The sequence below is a fragment of the Vicia villosa genome, unplaced genomic scaffold (genome assembly GCF_029867415.1).
Source record: "Vicia villosa cultivar HV-30 ecotype Madison, WI unplaced genomic scaffold, Vvil1.0 ctg.000405F_1_1_2_unsc, whole genome shotgun sequence".
NCBI lineage: Eukaryota > Viridiplantae > Streptophyta > Magnoliopsida > Fabales > Fabaceae > Vicia > Vicia villosa.
In genome coordinates, this window is record NW_026705182.1 from 1 (window position 1) to 17361 (window position 17361).

At 35.5% G+C, this 17361-nt stretch overlaps 1 protein-coding gene and 1 pseudogene across 1 annotated transcript; both read left to right on the forward strand.

Annotated features, from left to right (window-relative positions):
• The first annotated feature begins 1541 nt into the window (after positions 1–1541).
• Positions 1542–3371, forward strand: LOC131627847 (uncharacterized). Its single transcript, XM_058898710.1, has 2 exons — positions 1542–2222; positions 2484–3371. The coding sequence occupies exons 1-2, from the start codon at positions 1542–1544 to the stop codon at positions 3369–3371; spliced, it is 1569 nt and encodes a 522-aa protein (XP_058754693.1).
• Positions 3372–7978: 4607 nt separating this feature from the next.
• LOC131627848 (glutathione hydrolase 1-like) lies at positions 7979–13597 on the forward strand (annotated as a pseudogene).
• Positions 13598–17361: the final 3764 nt, after the last annotated feature.

The following is a 17361-nucleotide window of genomic DNA, read 5'->3' on the forward strand; positions in this document are numbered from 1 at the left end:
ATGGATACCTGAGTGAGGAAGTTTATGTGGAGCAACCTAAAGGTTTTGCTGATCCAAATCATCCTGACTATGTGTACAAACTAAGAAAAGCTCTTTATGGCCTAAAACAAGCCCCTAGAGCTTGGTATGAGAGACTAACTGAGTTTCTTACTGGTAATGGGTACAGGAAAGGAGGAATAGATAAAACTCTCTTTGTTAAAGATGAAGGAGGAAAGATCCTGATTGCTCAAATCTATGTGGATGATATTGTGTTTGGGGGGATGTCAGACAAGATGACTAGACATTTTGTTGATCAGATGCAATCAGAATTTGAAATGAGTCTAGTTGGAGAATTAACTTATTTTCTTGGGCTGCAAGTTAAACAGATGGAAGACTCAATCTTTCTCTCTCAGAGTAAGTATGCTAAAAACATTGTTAAAAAGTTTGGAATGGAAAATGCTTCTCACAAAAGAACACCAGCTCCTACTCACTTAAAGTTGTCCAAAGATGAAAAGGGAACCAGTGTTGATCAAAGTTTATATAGAAGCATGATAGGAAGTCTGCTGTATCTCACAGCCAGTAGACCTGATATTGCTTTTGCTGTTGGGGTGTGTGCTAGGTATCAAGCAGATCCTAAGATCAGCCATATCAACCAAGTCAAGAGGATCCTGAAATATGTGAATGGTACTTGTGAATATGGAATGCTCTACTCTCATGGGTGTGAACCTATTCTCACTGGATATTGTGATGCAGATTGGGCTGGAAGTGCTGATGACAGAAAAAGTACTTCAGGAGGATGTTTCTTCTTGGGTAATAATCTTATTTCATGGTTCAGCAAGAAACAAAATTGTGTGTCCTTGTCCACTGCAGAGGCAGAATACATTGCAGCAGGAAGTAGTTGCTCTCAGCTTGTTTGGATGAAACAAATGTTAACAGAATACAATGTCACACAAGATGTCATGACATTATATTGTGACAACTTAAGTGCCATTAACATTTCAAAGAATCCCATTCAGCATAGCAGGACCAAGCACATTGATATTAGACATCACTACATTAGAGATCTTGTTGAAGATAAAATAATTGCCTTGGAACATGTTGCTACAAACCTTCAATTGGCTGACATTTTCACAAAAGCCTTGGATGCAAATCAATTTGAAAATCTAAGAAGCAAACTAGGCATTTGTCTTTGTGAAGGATTATAGCAATTAATTGGGTGTGGGGCCAGCAATATTTCTCTCTCCAAATCTTTGATATCATTACACATTAAAGTGTATTTTCCCCCCCTTTTACAAGTTACCCAAACGGTTTCCATTCCTCCAAAACCTCTCCTCCACACTCACGCTATCTCTCTGTGTTGCTGCATTCACAATCCCTTACCCAGCTTTCCACTTTCTCTCACCATGTCTCAGAGTTCTCCCTCAAAGAAATCTTCTCCTACCTCTGAAACAGCATCAGGTTCTAGGGCACCAAATGTTGTGAGTGATCAAGATGTTGTGCTGGATGTTGTGCCATTGAACTCTGTTCCTGCTACCGATACTGTTCGTAATCCACCAAGAAAGATGCATGCAAGAAAATCAACTGGGGGATCTGTTCCTGAAACCTTTTCTGTTCAAGGTAGAGAGGGTTCTGCTTATGTTCACAATGCGATCGCAGGTATTGTCACAAGAATCTTGAATGAAGGGCACAAGGTTGATGGGATATCTGTTCCTCTAGCCCAGATGTCTGCCTCTGAGAACAGCAAAGATGATCAAGATGGTCAAGATGATGCTAGCAAAGATCAGGGTGATGTTGAGACATCGGTTGATAACACTGATGAGAAGAACCCAGGTGCCAAAGAAGTTGAGACATCTGAAGCTATTAATGTTGAAACATCTGGTACTAAAGATGCTGAAGTTCTTGAGCCTGAGAAAGCTGAAGAGGTTCCTGTTGCTGCTTCTAAAGAAACCCCTAATGAAGGTCCTACTGTGCATGATGTTGTGAATCTGGATGATCTGGATGATTCTATTGACATTGCTGATGATGAACTCATCTCTAGCATCTCTCATAGAGTCAAGACTCGTAAGGGCAAACAGGCTTGTGATCAAGATTTCTCCAAACCTCAGGTTACTCCTCAAAAGAAGGTCACTATAAAGAAGGTCAAGAAGGTCCTTGCTGAACCTTCAACCACAGGGAGCAAGGCTACTGTGAAGAAGAGGAAGGAAAGAAGTGTTTCTGTCCCAGAAGATGATGTCTTAAGTGATGTCCCTGACATCCCATCCAAGAAGAAGATTGCTGTCACAAAGTCCTCCACAAAGGTTCGTGATGTTCCTTTGGATAACATTTACTTGCACTATGCTTCAAATGCTATCCAGTGGAAGTTTGTCTATCAAAGAAGGCTGGCTCTGGAAAGAGAATTAGCAAATGATGCTCTGGAATGTCAAGAGGTCATGAAGCTCATCAAGACTGCAGGTTTGATTAAAACTGTTACTCATTTTTCAAAGTGTTATGAAATGCTGGTGAAGGAATTTATTGTGAATTTGTCTCAAGATTGTGGTGATGGAACAACTGATGATTTTCATAAGGTGTATGTTAGAAGAAAGTGTATAGATTTTTCCCCTGCTGTTATCAACCTATATCTAGGTAGAGATGCTGAGGCTCAACCTGAGCTTGAAGTGACTGATAATGAGGTTTGCAAGGTAATCACTGGTGGTAAGGTTAAGAAGTGGCCCATAAAGAGCAAACTGTCTGCTAGTTCTCTTAATGTCAGGTATGCATTGCTGCACAAAATTGGTGCTGCTAACTGGGTGCCTACCAATCACACTTCCACCATTGCTGTTGGCCTAGGAAGATTCATATATGCTGTGGGAACCAAGACAAAATTTGACTATGGGACCTACATATTTGATCAAACTATGAGGCATGTTGGTACCTCTGCTACCAAGCTTCCCATTGCTTTCCCATCTCTGATATGTGGAATAATCCTCAAGCAACACCCTGGAATTCTGAAAAGTAAAGATTCTGTATGTAAGAGGGAGAGTGCTTTGTCTTTTCACTACAAGCTGCTGCAGAGGTCTGATGACAAGACATCTGCTGGGACATCACAACCCAGCAAATCTGTGAACAAAGCTCTTCTTATTGCTGAGCTAAAAGAGACTTGTCAAGAGTTGGACAACAGGAAGCTGAAACTTGAAAATCTCATCCACAGTCTTGAGCAGTCTACAGATGATGATCTTGCTGGTGAAAAGGGTGGTGACAATATGGATGAAGACAAAGAGGCTGAGGAAGAAGCTGAGGAAGAGGCTGAGGGTGCTGAGAGTGGGAGTAGTGATGCTGCTGAATGGACTAGTAGCTCAAGTGATGACAATCCTGGTGGCTCTAGTGATGAAGACAGTGATGGGTCTGATGATTAGCTCTGCTGAGCTGAATATGTTTTGGCTCCTTTTGTGGCTAAAAAGGGGGAGTAATTGGTAGTGGTAGTGTTGGTAGTGGTAATGTAGTGGTAGTGGTTGTTTTGTTGTAATGGTTGTTCTGTTATTTTGGTGATCTTTTGGTTTTTTTTTTGGACATGGTTGTTTTGTGGTTTTCTTTATTTTGGGTTTTCTCTGGTTCTCCCTGACAATGACAAGTGGTTTCTATAACAGTTGATTAAGTAGATGTTTTCTGGTTTTCTGGTGATTAATCAAGTTGCTGTCAGAATTTATTTTTCTGTTGTTGGCTGCTGTGTATGCTCTGATATCTGTTTACATCTATTAATGTTTTAGCCAAAAATTTGCCAAAGGGGGAGTTTGTAGATGTTGTTGATTGGCTGGAATTTTTGGTAAAACTAGTTGTGGTTCTATCTTGTCAAAACTGGTGTCATGTCATGCATTCTGCTGTTGTGAAGTCTTTCCTTATGCAGGCCTTTACCTGATGTCAAGGCCGATGTCATGACATTCGCAGCTGTTCGTTCTTTTCTATTACTATTTATGGTTATGTGATCTGATAAGATCCTATGCGCTTTATTTGGTAATGATGGATTCTGATCTGTTTCAAGGACGTCTTGGATGATTATTATTATTAGTTCCTTGATTTATGGAGATTAGTATTATTAGGGTTAAAACTATTTTGTGGATCCAAGGCCCAGCTGCTGTATTGTATGAAGGCTATTTATTCCACGCAGGTGCTGCTGTTGACGTTAGGGTTTTTGTTTGAGAAACTTTTAGAGTTCTTTGTTTTTAAGTCTTTCGTTGTAGCTTTCTTGTAAGCCAAACAATCATCATGATGATTGTCTTGGTCTAGGCGTTTTGTTTTGAGTTGTAAGAAGTACTCAAAGCTTTTAAGCAAGAGTACTATTGTACTTGATCAAAGCTTTTAAGCAAGATCAAGTTGTGTCCTTGAAGAGTGTCTTCTTTTGTTATTCGTTGGTTAGTTTTCATCACTGCTGTGATTGAGGGGGAGTGAGTAGGATCTCTGGTCTAAGTTGTTTAGATTGAAGTTGCATTGGGTAGATATTAAGTGAAAGGCGTAATCTTGATTTGTATTACCTTTAATTGATATTACTTATAGTGGACTTCCTCCCTGGCTTGGTAGCCCCCAGATGTAGGTGTGTTTGCACCGAACTGGGTTAACAACTTTCCTGTGTTGTTTTTCTATTTACTCTTTGTTCTTTTGTTTAAAAACGTTCAGATAGTAATGTCGTGACATCCTGTTAGACATCACGTGTCTGAGTCCAGAATTTCAATATAGAAACATAATTCTACAGTTTATCGATCCTTTTAAGTATCTTAGGATTCTTCTTGCAGCCTTCATGTGTGACACCCTTGGTTCACTCATGTATCTGCTTAATAATTCAACTAAGAAACCTATATCATGACGACGGTTGCACATTATACCTTAGAGATTCGACAATTTGTTTGAACAAAGTGACATCAACCTTGTCTTCCTCTTAATGCTTCTCGAGCTTCAAATTTTGTTTGACAGGTAAGGATGTAGGATTCAAATCATTCATTTTGAATCTCTTGAGTATTTATTTAAAATACTTTTTTTGATGTAACACCATACCTAGCTTCAACATTTGAAGTTCCATGCCTAGAAAATAAAACCATTTTCCCAAATCCGACATTTCAAATTTTCTCAGCATCAACTCTTTGAACTTCGACAAATTCTCCATACTATTTTCAGTTACCAATAAGTCATCGACATATAAATACATGATGGTTATATATTGTGCCACAACCTGAACATAGACAACGTACTCAGACTTGCATTTGACAAATTCGTATTCGACTAAATATGAGTCAATTTTCTTGTTCCATGTCCTAAGTTCCTGCTTGAGGCCATATAGCTCTTTGTGAAACTTGTACACTTTCCTTGCTTCCTCATGTATCACAAACTCAGTAGGTTGGGTGACATATACCTCTTCATCTAAAGGATCATTCAAAAATGTTGATTTCACTTCTAAGTTAAATGTCGACCAACCTTGCATACCTGCCAAGGCTACCACCAATCTAACAGTCTCCAATCTTCCGACGGGTGCATATAATTCATAGTATTCAAGTTCTGCTATCTGAAGAAATCCTCGAGCTACTAATCTTTCCTTAAGTCTTATTATCGACCCACCAGCATTATGGCTCAACTTGAACACATACTTCACTTCAATAGATTTTGTGTGTATTAGAAATTCGACTAATATATTTAAAATTCGGACGCACTTCAAATGAAAATTATCTATTGAGATTGGAAATTACTCTCAAAGTAAGATCTTACAAAATTCTGGAGATTGAAATTGGGACGCGCCTAAAAGATCACATCCATATTGGAATTAGGAACCATAATTTTTAAACTAGTCTGAATTTCAATCTCTAGACTAAATCCGAACTTTAGAATTCAAACGCTTCTATTTATGTAATTTGCGTCTTTCCCTTTCCCTTCACATTTCCATTTCTACAAAAGAGTAAAAGTAGAGAATACGGAGAGATGGTATTAAAAGCGATTACGAATCAATCTCTCCTCATTTTTAAGTCTTCTCACAACTTCTATCCATCGCATTGAAACTTATCACATCTCTACTCCACTCCATTGAACTTATTTGAAGCTTCTCTCCATTGCTTTGTAATTTGCTCAATCTCTTTTCTTTATTGATTTCACATGTATGCATTACTTAAATAGACTATAAGTCAGATAGTTTAGACTTAAATGCAATAGAAATCTTTGTTGTGATTGTCCCGAACTTCCTTGCATTGTGTTTTTTTGAGCATTATAGCTTATAGGGTTTATCTATTTTGTTCCCTGTCCTCTAATTATGGGATGCATGTAGTCCAAATTGTACAATCCGAAACCTTAATATAGAGATCGAAATCTAGATTCACATGTTATCTCATTTTAATTTGGCATCTTGTATCTATTTCGTGTTATGGAATCTCTCCGTTGTGCTTGTTTGATTGTAGAGAAATGGTCTAACAACTAAGACAGACTGAGACATGGTAGAGTGTCCCAACTTGCTTTCATTCGCATGGAGAAAGCTAGACCCCGGTGACATGCTATTGGAGAGACTTCTTTTGTTGGTAAGGGGTCTTCTTCACGGGTTCATGGGTCTCCGACACCATCTTCTCAAATTAATGTGTCTGCTGCTGCACCAAATGCCCCTCCTGCCCTTAAAGCCATTGCAGCCCGATATGGCCCAAAGGGTTTTCCAAGAGGCCCCTCATACCTTTCAATGCAAAACAGTAACATGTACTCATATAGTGCTAATAGTATTAAAAAGTGTTTTAATTAAATCTCTAGTAACGATGGATTCCAATCCTTAAGCCCTTAGCCAGCACAATACCATTCAATTCCATAAAATCATCCACAATATAAATACATGATGGTTATATATTGTGCCACAACCTGAACATAGACAACGTACTCAGAGTTACATTTGACAAATCCGTATTCGACTAAATATGAGTCAATTTTCTTGTTCCATGTCCTAGGTTCCTGCTTGAGGCCATATAGCTCTTTGTGAAACTTGTACACTTTCCTTGCTTCCTCATGTATCACAAACTCAGTAGGTTGGGTGACATATACCTCTTCATCTAAAGGATCATTCAAAAATGTTGATTTCACTTCTAAGTTAAATGTCGACCAACCTTGCATTCATGCCAAGGCTACCACCAATCTACCAGTCTCCAATCTTCCGACTGGTGCATATAATTCATAGTATTCGAGTTCTGCTATCTGAAGAAATCCTCGAGCTACTAATCTTTCCTTAAGTCTTATATCGACCCACTAGCATTGTGGCTCAACTTGAACACATACTTCACTTCAATAGATTTTGTGTGTATTAGAAATTCGACTAACTCCCACGCGTTGTTTCTTTCAATTGCTTGTAACTTTTTTACCATAGCTAGCTTACATTGTTTATTCTTTCCTTAAGTCTTATTATCGACCCACTAGCATTGTGGCTCAACTTGAACACATACTTCACTTCAATAGATTTTGTGTGTATTAGAAATTCGACTAACTCCCACGCGTTGTTTCTTTCAATTGCTTGTAACTTTTTTACCATAGCTAGCTTACATTGTTTATTCTTTAGAGCTTCAATATAGTTGATTGGTTCGACACCTGCAAGTAAAGTGAAATGAACTAATTCTTCATTTGATGTTGTCATACCCCAAAATTTGCCCAATCAATTCTCGTCTAATAATTTATCAAGGGTATTAAAATTAAGAGTTATGGGGTTTAACATATCTATTGTTAAACCCACGCTCTTATAAAACTATTTTTATTGGGGTGTAATTAGCAGATATTCTGGGCCCAAAACCAGTCAATCCATTTATCTTATCATAAGGGTTTTTATTAAATATTATTACTGACTCTTATTAGAATTTTAGTATTATCTATAAAATAAGAAAATACAAGTACCTGGAAAATCCAATTCTGCCCTTTGCTCTAAATTTGACACCTATTGATTTCAAGGTTATTTGATGTCCAACAATTACTTTTTATGACACATTATTGATTTGGTCAAATGAAAATGCTCTATTTTGCTTTTCATCTTCCTATTGGGTCCTTCTAAAGTAACTTTGGCTTTCAAAACACTCTCTCTCTCTTTTTCTCGATCTCTCTCTGTCTCTCTCTCCTTTTTTCTTTCTTGCTTCCATCTCCATCTTCCTTTTTCTCTTCTTCTCCCATCTTCCTCTTTTGTTATCCGAAATAATAATGGTGTTTGAATCGATTAACGCGAATCAGTTCGATTGAGATTTTTTTAGTGTTTCATACTGTGCGAATGGGTTTGAAAGTTAGGGTTTTGAATTTGTAGTTAGGGTTTTAGTGGTTTATTTGATGATTTTGTGGTTTGTTTTTCAGGATATAGACTGGATCGAGTTTTACCACTGAGTTATGGTGATTTCTCATTCTCACTCTCAACCAAATATCTGCTATTAATGAAGTTGCTAAGAGAAGGAAAAGGGTAGTGTTCTCTTCTTCTCATTCTTCAGAACTTAACCCTGTAATTACGTTAGAAAACTCTTCATTTTTTGGTGTTTATGAAGGTTGAGAAAGGTGGGGAAGATGATTTTTTGTGAGCAACTATAATGGAGGAGTTATTGCTGTTGCTGATGGAAGAGCCGACGAGAACGAAATTTTTTTTTTCAGTAAGTTAATTTTTTTTCTTTATGCATTAGTTTCCAATCTCTTTTCTTCTCCCTGTGAATCTTTGGTTTTGAATGGATTTTGTGTGTCTCATGTGTAGATTTTTTTGATCTGAGTTAAGCATCGTGCAAAATAAGAGTTGAAGGAGATTTTTGGCAATGATTTTTGTTTAATTTTTCGGTTAGATTATGCACACGGGAAGAAGATTGAGCATAACTGGATTTAATCATCTGCATTCTATGAACTTTCACATTATGTGTACCACTGTTGGATTTTATATGTTTTTCTATCATTGTTACTGCTGCTGAATTTTCTATATCTATATTCTAAAAAACAAAATTCAATCTACAGGAATTGTTGGTGGTATATCTCCAAAAACAGGGGCTGCTATGGAAGTCTTCTTAGGATCGATTTCCATTGAAGATTATGACTCGATGGAATATTCCTTTTAATTCAAATGGTTTGTGGGAGACTTAGCCATAAATGTTACCGATGCTATACTGCAGGAGGTATCGCCGAATGGATGGGAAATGATGATATCACTCGGTTTCATGGCTGCAGCAAGGTAATAGCATTGCTACAACTTGCAAGGTAAAGCATAACTATATGAACTTACTGTGTTTAAATGAGAATCATTTCAAAAAATGTTGTTTCAGGATAATCTGGATTCTGAAGAATTGGAAAAGCTTATATCTAATATGAACATTTCAGTGGATTCTGCTTGTAATTTAAATAACGGTGTTGTAGAGGCAATTGCTTTTCTCTTTGCTTTTATCTATGACAACTGAGCAATTCTCGGTCGGCAATTGCAATTCGGTCGAAATAAAGCGGCCTTAAATGTCTCTGCAAATGCATCACAACAACAATTGCAGCATCTGAATGATTGCTTTTGTACTAATAATACTTTTTGTTTTGTTTGTTGCAGATCTCAAAACTTACACTGTTAAACAAAAGGAACCTATATCTATAGATTTTCTTGGATTAAAGATCCTTGGCATGCCTCCTCCTTCTGGTGGACCTCCTTTGTTGATGCTGGTAAGTCTATTTGTTGTGTCATTTTTGTCGATGAAAAAGGGCTTCGCCAATACAATTTTTCTGTTACTACAGCTGCTGAACATTCTAGCACAATATGAACTTCCTTCGGGACTTTCTGCTGAACATGCCTATGAATGCTTCCAAAGATGTTCCACCACCAACTCCTGCCAATTTCATCGCGCCGGGGAAGCGACCATTATCATCTATGACGCCAATTATTGCCCTCAAGGTTCTTCACATTTAAAAATAATTGGTTATGAAATTCTATGGTCATTGTTTTGAAGTATTTAGATTTTGTATTACAGGATGGGAAAGTGAAAGCAGTAGTAGGTGCAAGTGGGGGAATTAGGATCATTGCTGCAACTTCAGAGGTTCTTTTAAATCATTTTGTCAAAGGAATGGATCTGTTTTCTTCTGTAACAGCTCCAAGGGTCTATCATCAGGTATATAATCTAAAATTTGTGTATGACATGTTTCGGAAAAGTCACTTCTCACATGGCTAATTTGTGCAGCTGATACCTAATGTGGTTGATTACGAGAATTGGACAACTGTGAATGGCGACCACTTTGAACTTTCTGATAATATCAGAGCATCCCTTAGACGAAAGGGCCATGTCCTACAGGGACTTGTCGGTGGGACAATATGCCAAAGGTATTGGAAAGCTTGTGGCAGTAAGTGATCCTAGAAAAGGTGGTTTTCCTACAGGCTTTTGAGACAATTCATAGACATTTCGAAATGAAAACAGATCGTCTATTGCTGCGGGACCATGCAACAGCCACGAAAACCGCTAGATTTACAAAGTTGTTTTCTCTCATTAGAATTAACAATTGTTACTTTTTTGAGGTCATATTCAAGTATTTCTCAAAGAAAATAAACTATGTTGACAAAGAGGCTCAATATATTTCTAAAAAGTAACTCAAGTTCCCTTGTCCTGTTTTTTACTATGCTAAAAGGCATTGAGAAACCATTTGGTGTTTTTTATCTCTGTTAGGTGTATTGTCTGATGACAAAAGGGGTTTTTTAATGAAAAAAACTGGGAATGGTTTGATATTGTCTATGTTTTTTCTTATGCTATTGATATGTGATGGTTTGATTGGTTAATCATATGCTTTCTAACATGATTATCAGAAAGGGGGTGGTATTTTCACGTTGGTAGCTCAATTAAGGATCAGAATGCCGATTAATTCTGCTATTAAGACAACCTTACATGAGTGTTTTGGATGGAGAATACCATTAACACAATCAGAAGAGGAGTTTTCTTCTGTACTTTCAAATGAATATTGGAGGTAAATTATAGTACTTTGAACTCAAAGGTTGGATTTGTTTTATTTATGAAGTTTTATTATATTGGTTGTCATGGGTTCATTTTGCTGCTACTAGAGATGTCTTGTATCAGATGCTGGTATACTTTTTTTTTATAAGCGACGGAATTATATTTAACACGAGTACTAGGAGTACTCAATTCGTTTACAAAAGAAAAACGAATTACAACAGAACCTGTAAGGGATTAGCCATCCAAGATGTTACAGATAATTGAAGCTCACCCGAAAAAGCGGCATAAAACCAATCCCAGGCCAACGATTTTGCCATGAAAAAGATCTCTCGGCTGCCCTTCCCCCCTCCGTTAAACACTATATCGTTTCTTACTAACCAAATAGCTCGAACAACCGACAACCAAATAATAATACTACAAAGATTATTTCTATCCCGCCTACATACTACCGAATGAAACCGTAAAAAGTGCTCCGAAATGGAAAGAATGGCAGGATACAAGTTTACTTCTACCCATTCCATGATGAATTTCCAAACTTCGGCGTCAACACGACAAGATAAAAAGATGGTATACTGATTTCCGCTAGATAATTGATGCTTTGTTATGCTATATTTATGCTAATAATATTGATATTGAAACAAATATTAGACTTTATGCTAATTCGACTTCAAAATTACATTGTGAGATATTGCGGCTATTCTTAAGGTTTGTTGTCGAATGCTTTCTGCAATGTTGTATTCAATTTTCATCAAATAAAGCCTTTAGTCCTTCCTCATGTTCCCCTCTCTTTGGGTTTTGGCACTTCTTGTGAACATTGAAATTGGAAAAAAAACTTCCTCATGGATGCATTTGTTACCTCAATTTTGGATGTTAATATTATTCATGATAGTGTCAACCATGAATTTGTATGTGTCTATAATATGTTCTAACCATTTTTTCACTTGCAGCCATTAATTTGTGTGTAGCTCATGAAACAATTTCTATTAATGAGTACCCATGCATACGTCATACCATTGTGCTGTGTTGTTTCGTATACATTGAATAGTAAGTAAAACCATATTGATACAAAAAATTTGTTTTTGTAGTTCTTTATGGTTTATTGTTTTTGCAGGTGTTTAATGGTACCATGGACTGCATAATAACATATGTATACTAAAAAACTTGACGTCTTATGTTCGTTGTAGTGAAATATTTTGATGAATGATATGAGCCATGGAAATTTTGTGTTCTTTCACGTTAGGATTGTTCTGCCGTTAAATGATGCTTGACATAGTAGCTGATGTCCATGACATGATATTTGTGTACTCTTGCTACAAATATAATATGAAAATAATGCTTAATTTTTGGTCTGATATATTTGGAGATGCATATGCAGATGAACATTTGTTTGATCTTTTAAGTTTGTTAAAATATAATTTCTATCACTTATTTGTTTTAAACTCGCCTTTTAGATACAAATCTTTTGGTTCATTATTCACAACATCTTGACAAAGGTGAAATGCACCAAGATGCATCAGTTCTTGGAATTGATATGGTAGAAATGGATGAAGAATCAGACGTTGAAATGGCTATGATATAAAGTTGTTTCTAATAAGGATTGTAGTTTTGACTTTTCTATGTAAACTATGTTTTTATTATACAGTTGTTGGTTATATCCGAAGGTCAACCACCGCATTTACTAACAAAGATGAATTCAGTTACGAGACGCAACGATCTAACCTGCGCAGGTTACTTGCACCTGTTATAACTGGTTTCATAATAAGCTTTTAACCCTTAAAGCATATGCTATAACACTAACACTTTCGAATAACATTTCTTTTTAGGTCGAGTATTGGCTTTTTACATCTGTGAATAACGGGATACCGGCTCTGCTAATGAGTTTGGCATTTGTATGCTTTTTCACAGTTTAAGTGTGTAAAGCAAATTTATTTTCTGACTAGGATAGAGGTTTCAGGTTTTGTTACCAAACTCCAAAAAGCAATTTGATGTGTGATTGGAGTTTGAAGAAATGACGGCTGGCTTGATGTGTAATTGCAAATTGTATGTTTATGTTTAGTAAAAGTCTTCATCTCATATTTTTACTGATATATATGATACTAGAAGGGTTAATAGAAGGCTTAGATTATTAGATATATAAGATTTCAATCTTTCCTTCAATAATACTCAAATCTTTTTAAAGTTTCACCTTATGGGTTATGCTACCAGGTGTTTAAAAAAATGTTTGTGTCTGCAATTTGAATGTAGCCATCTGAAACTTTGATAGTTATGACAAGTCTTGAAGCACAACAAGCTTAACATGCTATGCATTTTCTGTGAAAGTTCCTTATAAGAAGCTTAACATATTAATTACATTTTTAAAGTGCACATATAGTTCAGTGATGTTACTCTTCAACAAGAGTCATTGTATATAAAAAAGTTTTAATAGTTGTATTTTTATTTATTTATCTATTATTTAACATTTGTAAGTAAGCTATAAGTATTCAATTGAATTTTTAAACTGTCATCACTAAGTATGTATAACCAGAGAAAAAACTAATAAATATCTAATTAATGAAAGAGAAAATATTTCAGTTCATCATTTTCTTTGTTTTAGCTTTTGTGTTGAATAGAAAATAAACCGATTCTACTAAGTATTATTCTCACGAAAAAAATAAAATGCAACTATAAATTGGTGCAAACATAGTCATGAGAAATAAAAAAATATAAATCCATTATTTTACTCTTTAAAACACTAAAATATCAATATTTAAAATTTTATTATTGATTCAAATATTTTCATATACATAAAAAAATTTATTGTTGATTCAAATATTTTTAAACAAAGTTTTTTTATAAACGGGACTAAATTTACTATTGATTCAAATATTTTTATAAATAATATCAAAACAAAAATAATATTTATTATTTTTATAGACGAAAAAAATTTATTGTTAATTCAAATATTTTTACATTTGAATAAAATTATAACCACCGATTTACTATCTATTTAAGAATAATAAACACTTTTGATTCAACAATTTTGTCTTATTTCATTTTCTTTATATTTTAAAAACAAATGCGCGTACCACACCAGAACCCGTGCGGATGCACGGGTTTCCCACTAGTTAATTTTAATATTATTAGTATTAGGATTATTATTATTTAACTAATTCTTATTATTATTTTATTATTATTAAAAATGACCAAATTTAAGTTTTTTTCTTTTGTGGGTTTTAACCTAATTTTCTAACACTATAAATAGGACCTTTGACAATCCTATCAGGGGACCTTCTTCCAATTTCACGTACTTTTTCACAAATTCACACATACTCAAAACTACGTTTTTTCCCACAAACTACGTTTTTGTGTCTACAAAACAAATTCACACAAACGAGCTGACAAACCCTTTCCCATTTCAAACGTAATTTTCAAACCACTCAAACACGATTTCAAATCATTCAAACTCAATCACAAACTCAAACATTTTTTGCCAATGATTTAATATGAGGCCCCTTTTAAAAAAAAATTGTTTTGGCCAATGATGAACATCTGAGGCTTCTGTTGAATTTTAATGTTTTTTTATTTTTAAAGGTTTTTGGCCAATGATGCATTGAGGAGGCTGTATTTTTATGTACTATACATATATTTTGGCTTAGCCATGGTCATTGTTGTCTCGATCTGACAATGACCATATCAAAACCTTTTGAGTATTTTATTAATTAAAATGAAATAAGGTTTATTTGGCTAAAGGGTTTCAACCATCTTATTGGTTGCGATGATTAGCCTATTTTCTCTAAAAATTCGTTATTATTTATAGTCGAATCTATCGATTACGAGGGATAACGACCCTTTTGGGCAAAGGCTACTTTTTTTTTAAATCTATTAGTGAACAATTGTCAGATTTTTTTTTTATAAAACCTAAACCTAAAGATTAAATGGGTCCCCTTGGGTACAAGGGAGGCAACGTGTATTTTTTTTTGTTATAGGATGCCTTTTCATGCATCAATAATGAATTAAAAAAAAAACATTAGCATAAGGGAATAATGAATTAAAAAACAAAACATTAGCATAAGGGATAGTATACCTTTTACTGTTTTGAAAATAAAAGATTTGAAATACAAGTCAAAGATAATATATAAGATGATGGATGCATACGTGATGTTGCTCCTCTCTATCTTTTATTAATTCATTATTATTATTATTTTTGCGTGAGATTTGATTTGTATTTAAAATAACATGATTTGATTTCATTACCACATATAAGTGTAAAAATTTACTCTGTTATTATATTTGTGTTTGTTGTTATGATTTCTACGATGATATACTTAAAACAACAAATATAATTTTGCAGTGACCATGTTTATATTTTCAGGAAGAAATAGAAGGGCATCAAATTGGAAAACAGAACAAGCAATACGTCATCGTGCACAGCTCCATGATTTTCGATTTTGCATCAAAGCAACACCCATCTTTTTACCTACAGAATCTCCATCACTCTAACAATAACACAACAATATGTCATTTGTACCAGTTTTCTTGTTTTGTTATTTGTTGCAGCAAAAAGAAGAACAAGTGAAGAGGAACCAAAATCACTATCAGTGCAACATCCTCGACGAACACTTGACCACACGGCTAGCAACATCACGTTCAACAACAACACTGAACAGCACCATTCCTTGATTCAACGATTCCGCGCCGTTTCTTACAACTTAGCTCCGACAGACAGCGGACGAAACAACACATCACTGAGCATCACGGTTTCGATCACCGACACGAGCTCGACAATGTTCACGCGAACAGCCACCACTCTGAATCAACAAGCACCTCCATTAAATCTCTCTCTGTTCCGAACGGCAACAACACCTTCGCCCTTCCGCAATCTCTGATCCGGTCTTCTTCGTCAAAACCGAAATACCTCCATCACGTCACAAGCCGCAATTCTCATACATTTGACAAATCATAATAATCAAACATTCTATGTTTTTTTCTTTCTTTATGTTATGATGTTTCAGGGATTCAAGGAAACAGTGGCAATTTCACAGTCACATGGCGTGCAACACTTCAAACAGTAGCTGATTTTTCTACCTGCTATCCAATTTAGTGTTCATCGGTTACAAACGCTTTAACTTGATTCAACCTATTCACATTGGACCTGCAACTGTGACACAATACGCTCAGAACCGAATTGCAAATGTCGTAATCAACAACATTATCACAGCAACGTGCATCCTTCATCTACCTACTTCAGCGATATCACACATCGATTTCTAGAGAGAACAAATTATTGTGTTGGTATGTATTTCTTCATCTCTAATTTCTTTTGCTGATGCTTGATATCATATGTGTTTTAGCTTATTTGTTGGTTTGAACAAAATGTTGAGAAGGGAAAAATTGAGAGATTTTAAGCGTTAATAGAGGTGAGATTTGAGAGGAGCCTTTGGGGTTTTCATGTTCAAATGTCTGTTGAAGTTGCTTAGATGGTAGGAAGAAGAAGGATGATTGATTTGAGCGAAGAACAAATCGTGAAAAGACTAAGAGAAGAAGAATTGAAAAAAAGGAAAAAGGACCGAATGAATCTTTAGGAGGGAGGCGGACCAATCCTTTTGTTTTAGGGTTTTCGTTCCAATTTGGTGTTGTGGGCTTAGTGTGTGAGCCCAATCCGGCTTCTAGTTCACCATCACCTCTTATGCTATACACTCCCTCTAGGCTGGACTGCAATTTTAGCTTGGGCTTGTTTCTACATAGATGGCCCAGCGCCCCATTGTGATATTTTTTTTTTTTTACCAATTGTTTCTTTATTTTGTTTTTAATGTGTCTATTTCTCTTTAACATTTGTCTTTATTTTGATATTGAAAAATCACAAAAAAATGCTTTATTTTAATTCACTAGTTTTTTTATATATATTTTAGAATTAGAATTTTATTTTCTCTTCTATATATTAAAAATCCCAAAAACATTAGATAGAATCCCAACCTTAGCTCCATGTACATAATAATATTAGGACTTAGAATTCCCCCTTCAAAGAACAATTAGGCTTCTTTTTCTCTTTTCAACACATAAAGCAAGGTGAGTCACCTAATAAACAAACCTGAGTCAAATTTCTTCGCCTTGAGCGAATTAATTCTGATAAAGATCACTATTCTTTATCAAGACTCCATCAACTCACCTGCCCTTTAGTCTTAGGTTTTTTTTTCAATTTTTGTTTGGTGTTTATATTGTTTCATTTTTCTGATGATAATTATATATTTGTTTCATTATCTCTATTTTGTTCGTATAATTATCATTTTTTCATACTTGTTTGTGGGATATATTATATTGCGTTAAAACCTAAGTGTGGGAGTTATCCTTAAGACGAGGGGGGACTTGAATCGCCTACGAGTCTTATTGATAACTCCACTCGGAGTGGGTTGAATATTCGGAAATGTCCAAAACGAGGCTTGACTTTGTTGAGGGCAGGACTGGATATTTAGCTGATCTCTCCGAGAACCTACCCCAAAAA

What these genes read in the sequence shown, in the direction of transcription:
- LOC131627847 (XM_058898710.1), top strand. Translation starts at nt 1,542, where the DNA reads ATGCATGCAAGAAAATCAACTGGGGGATCTGTTCCTGAAACCTTTTCT. An exon ending in AAGATGATGTCTTAAGTGAT is followed by an intron (nt 2,223 to 2,483) that starts GTCCCTGACATC and finishes ATGCTGGTGAAG; the next exon opens with GAATTTATTGTGAATTTGTC.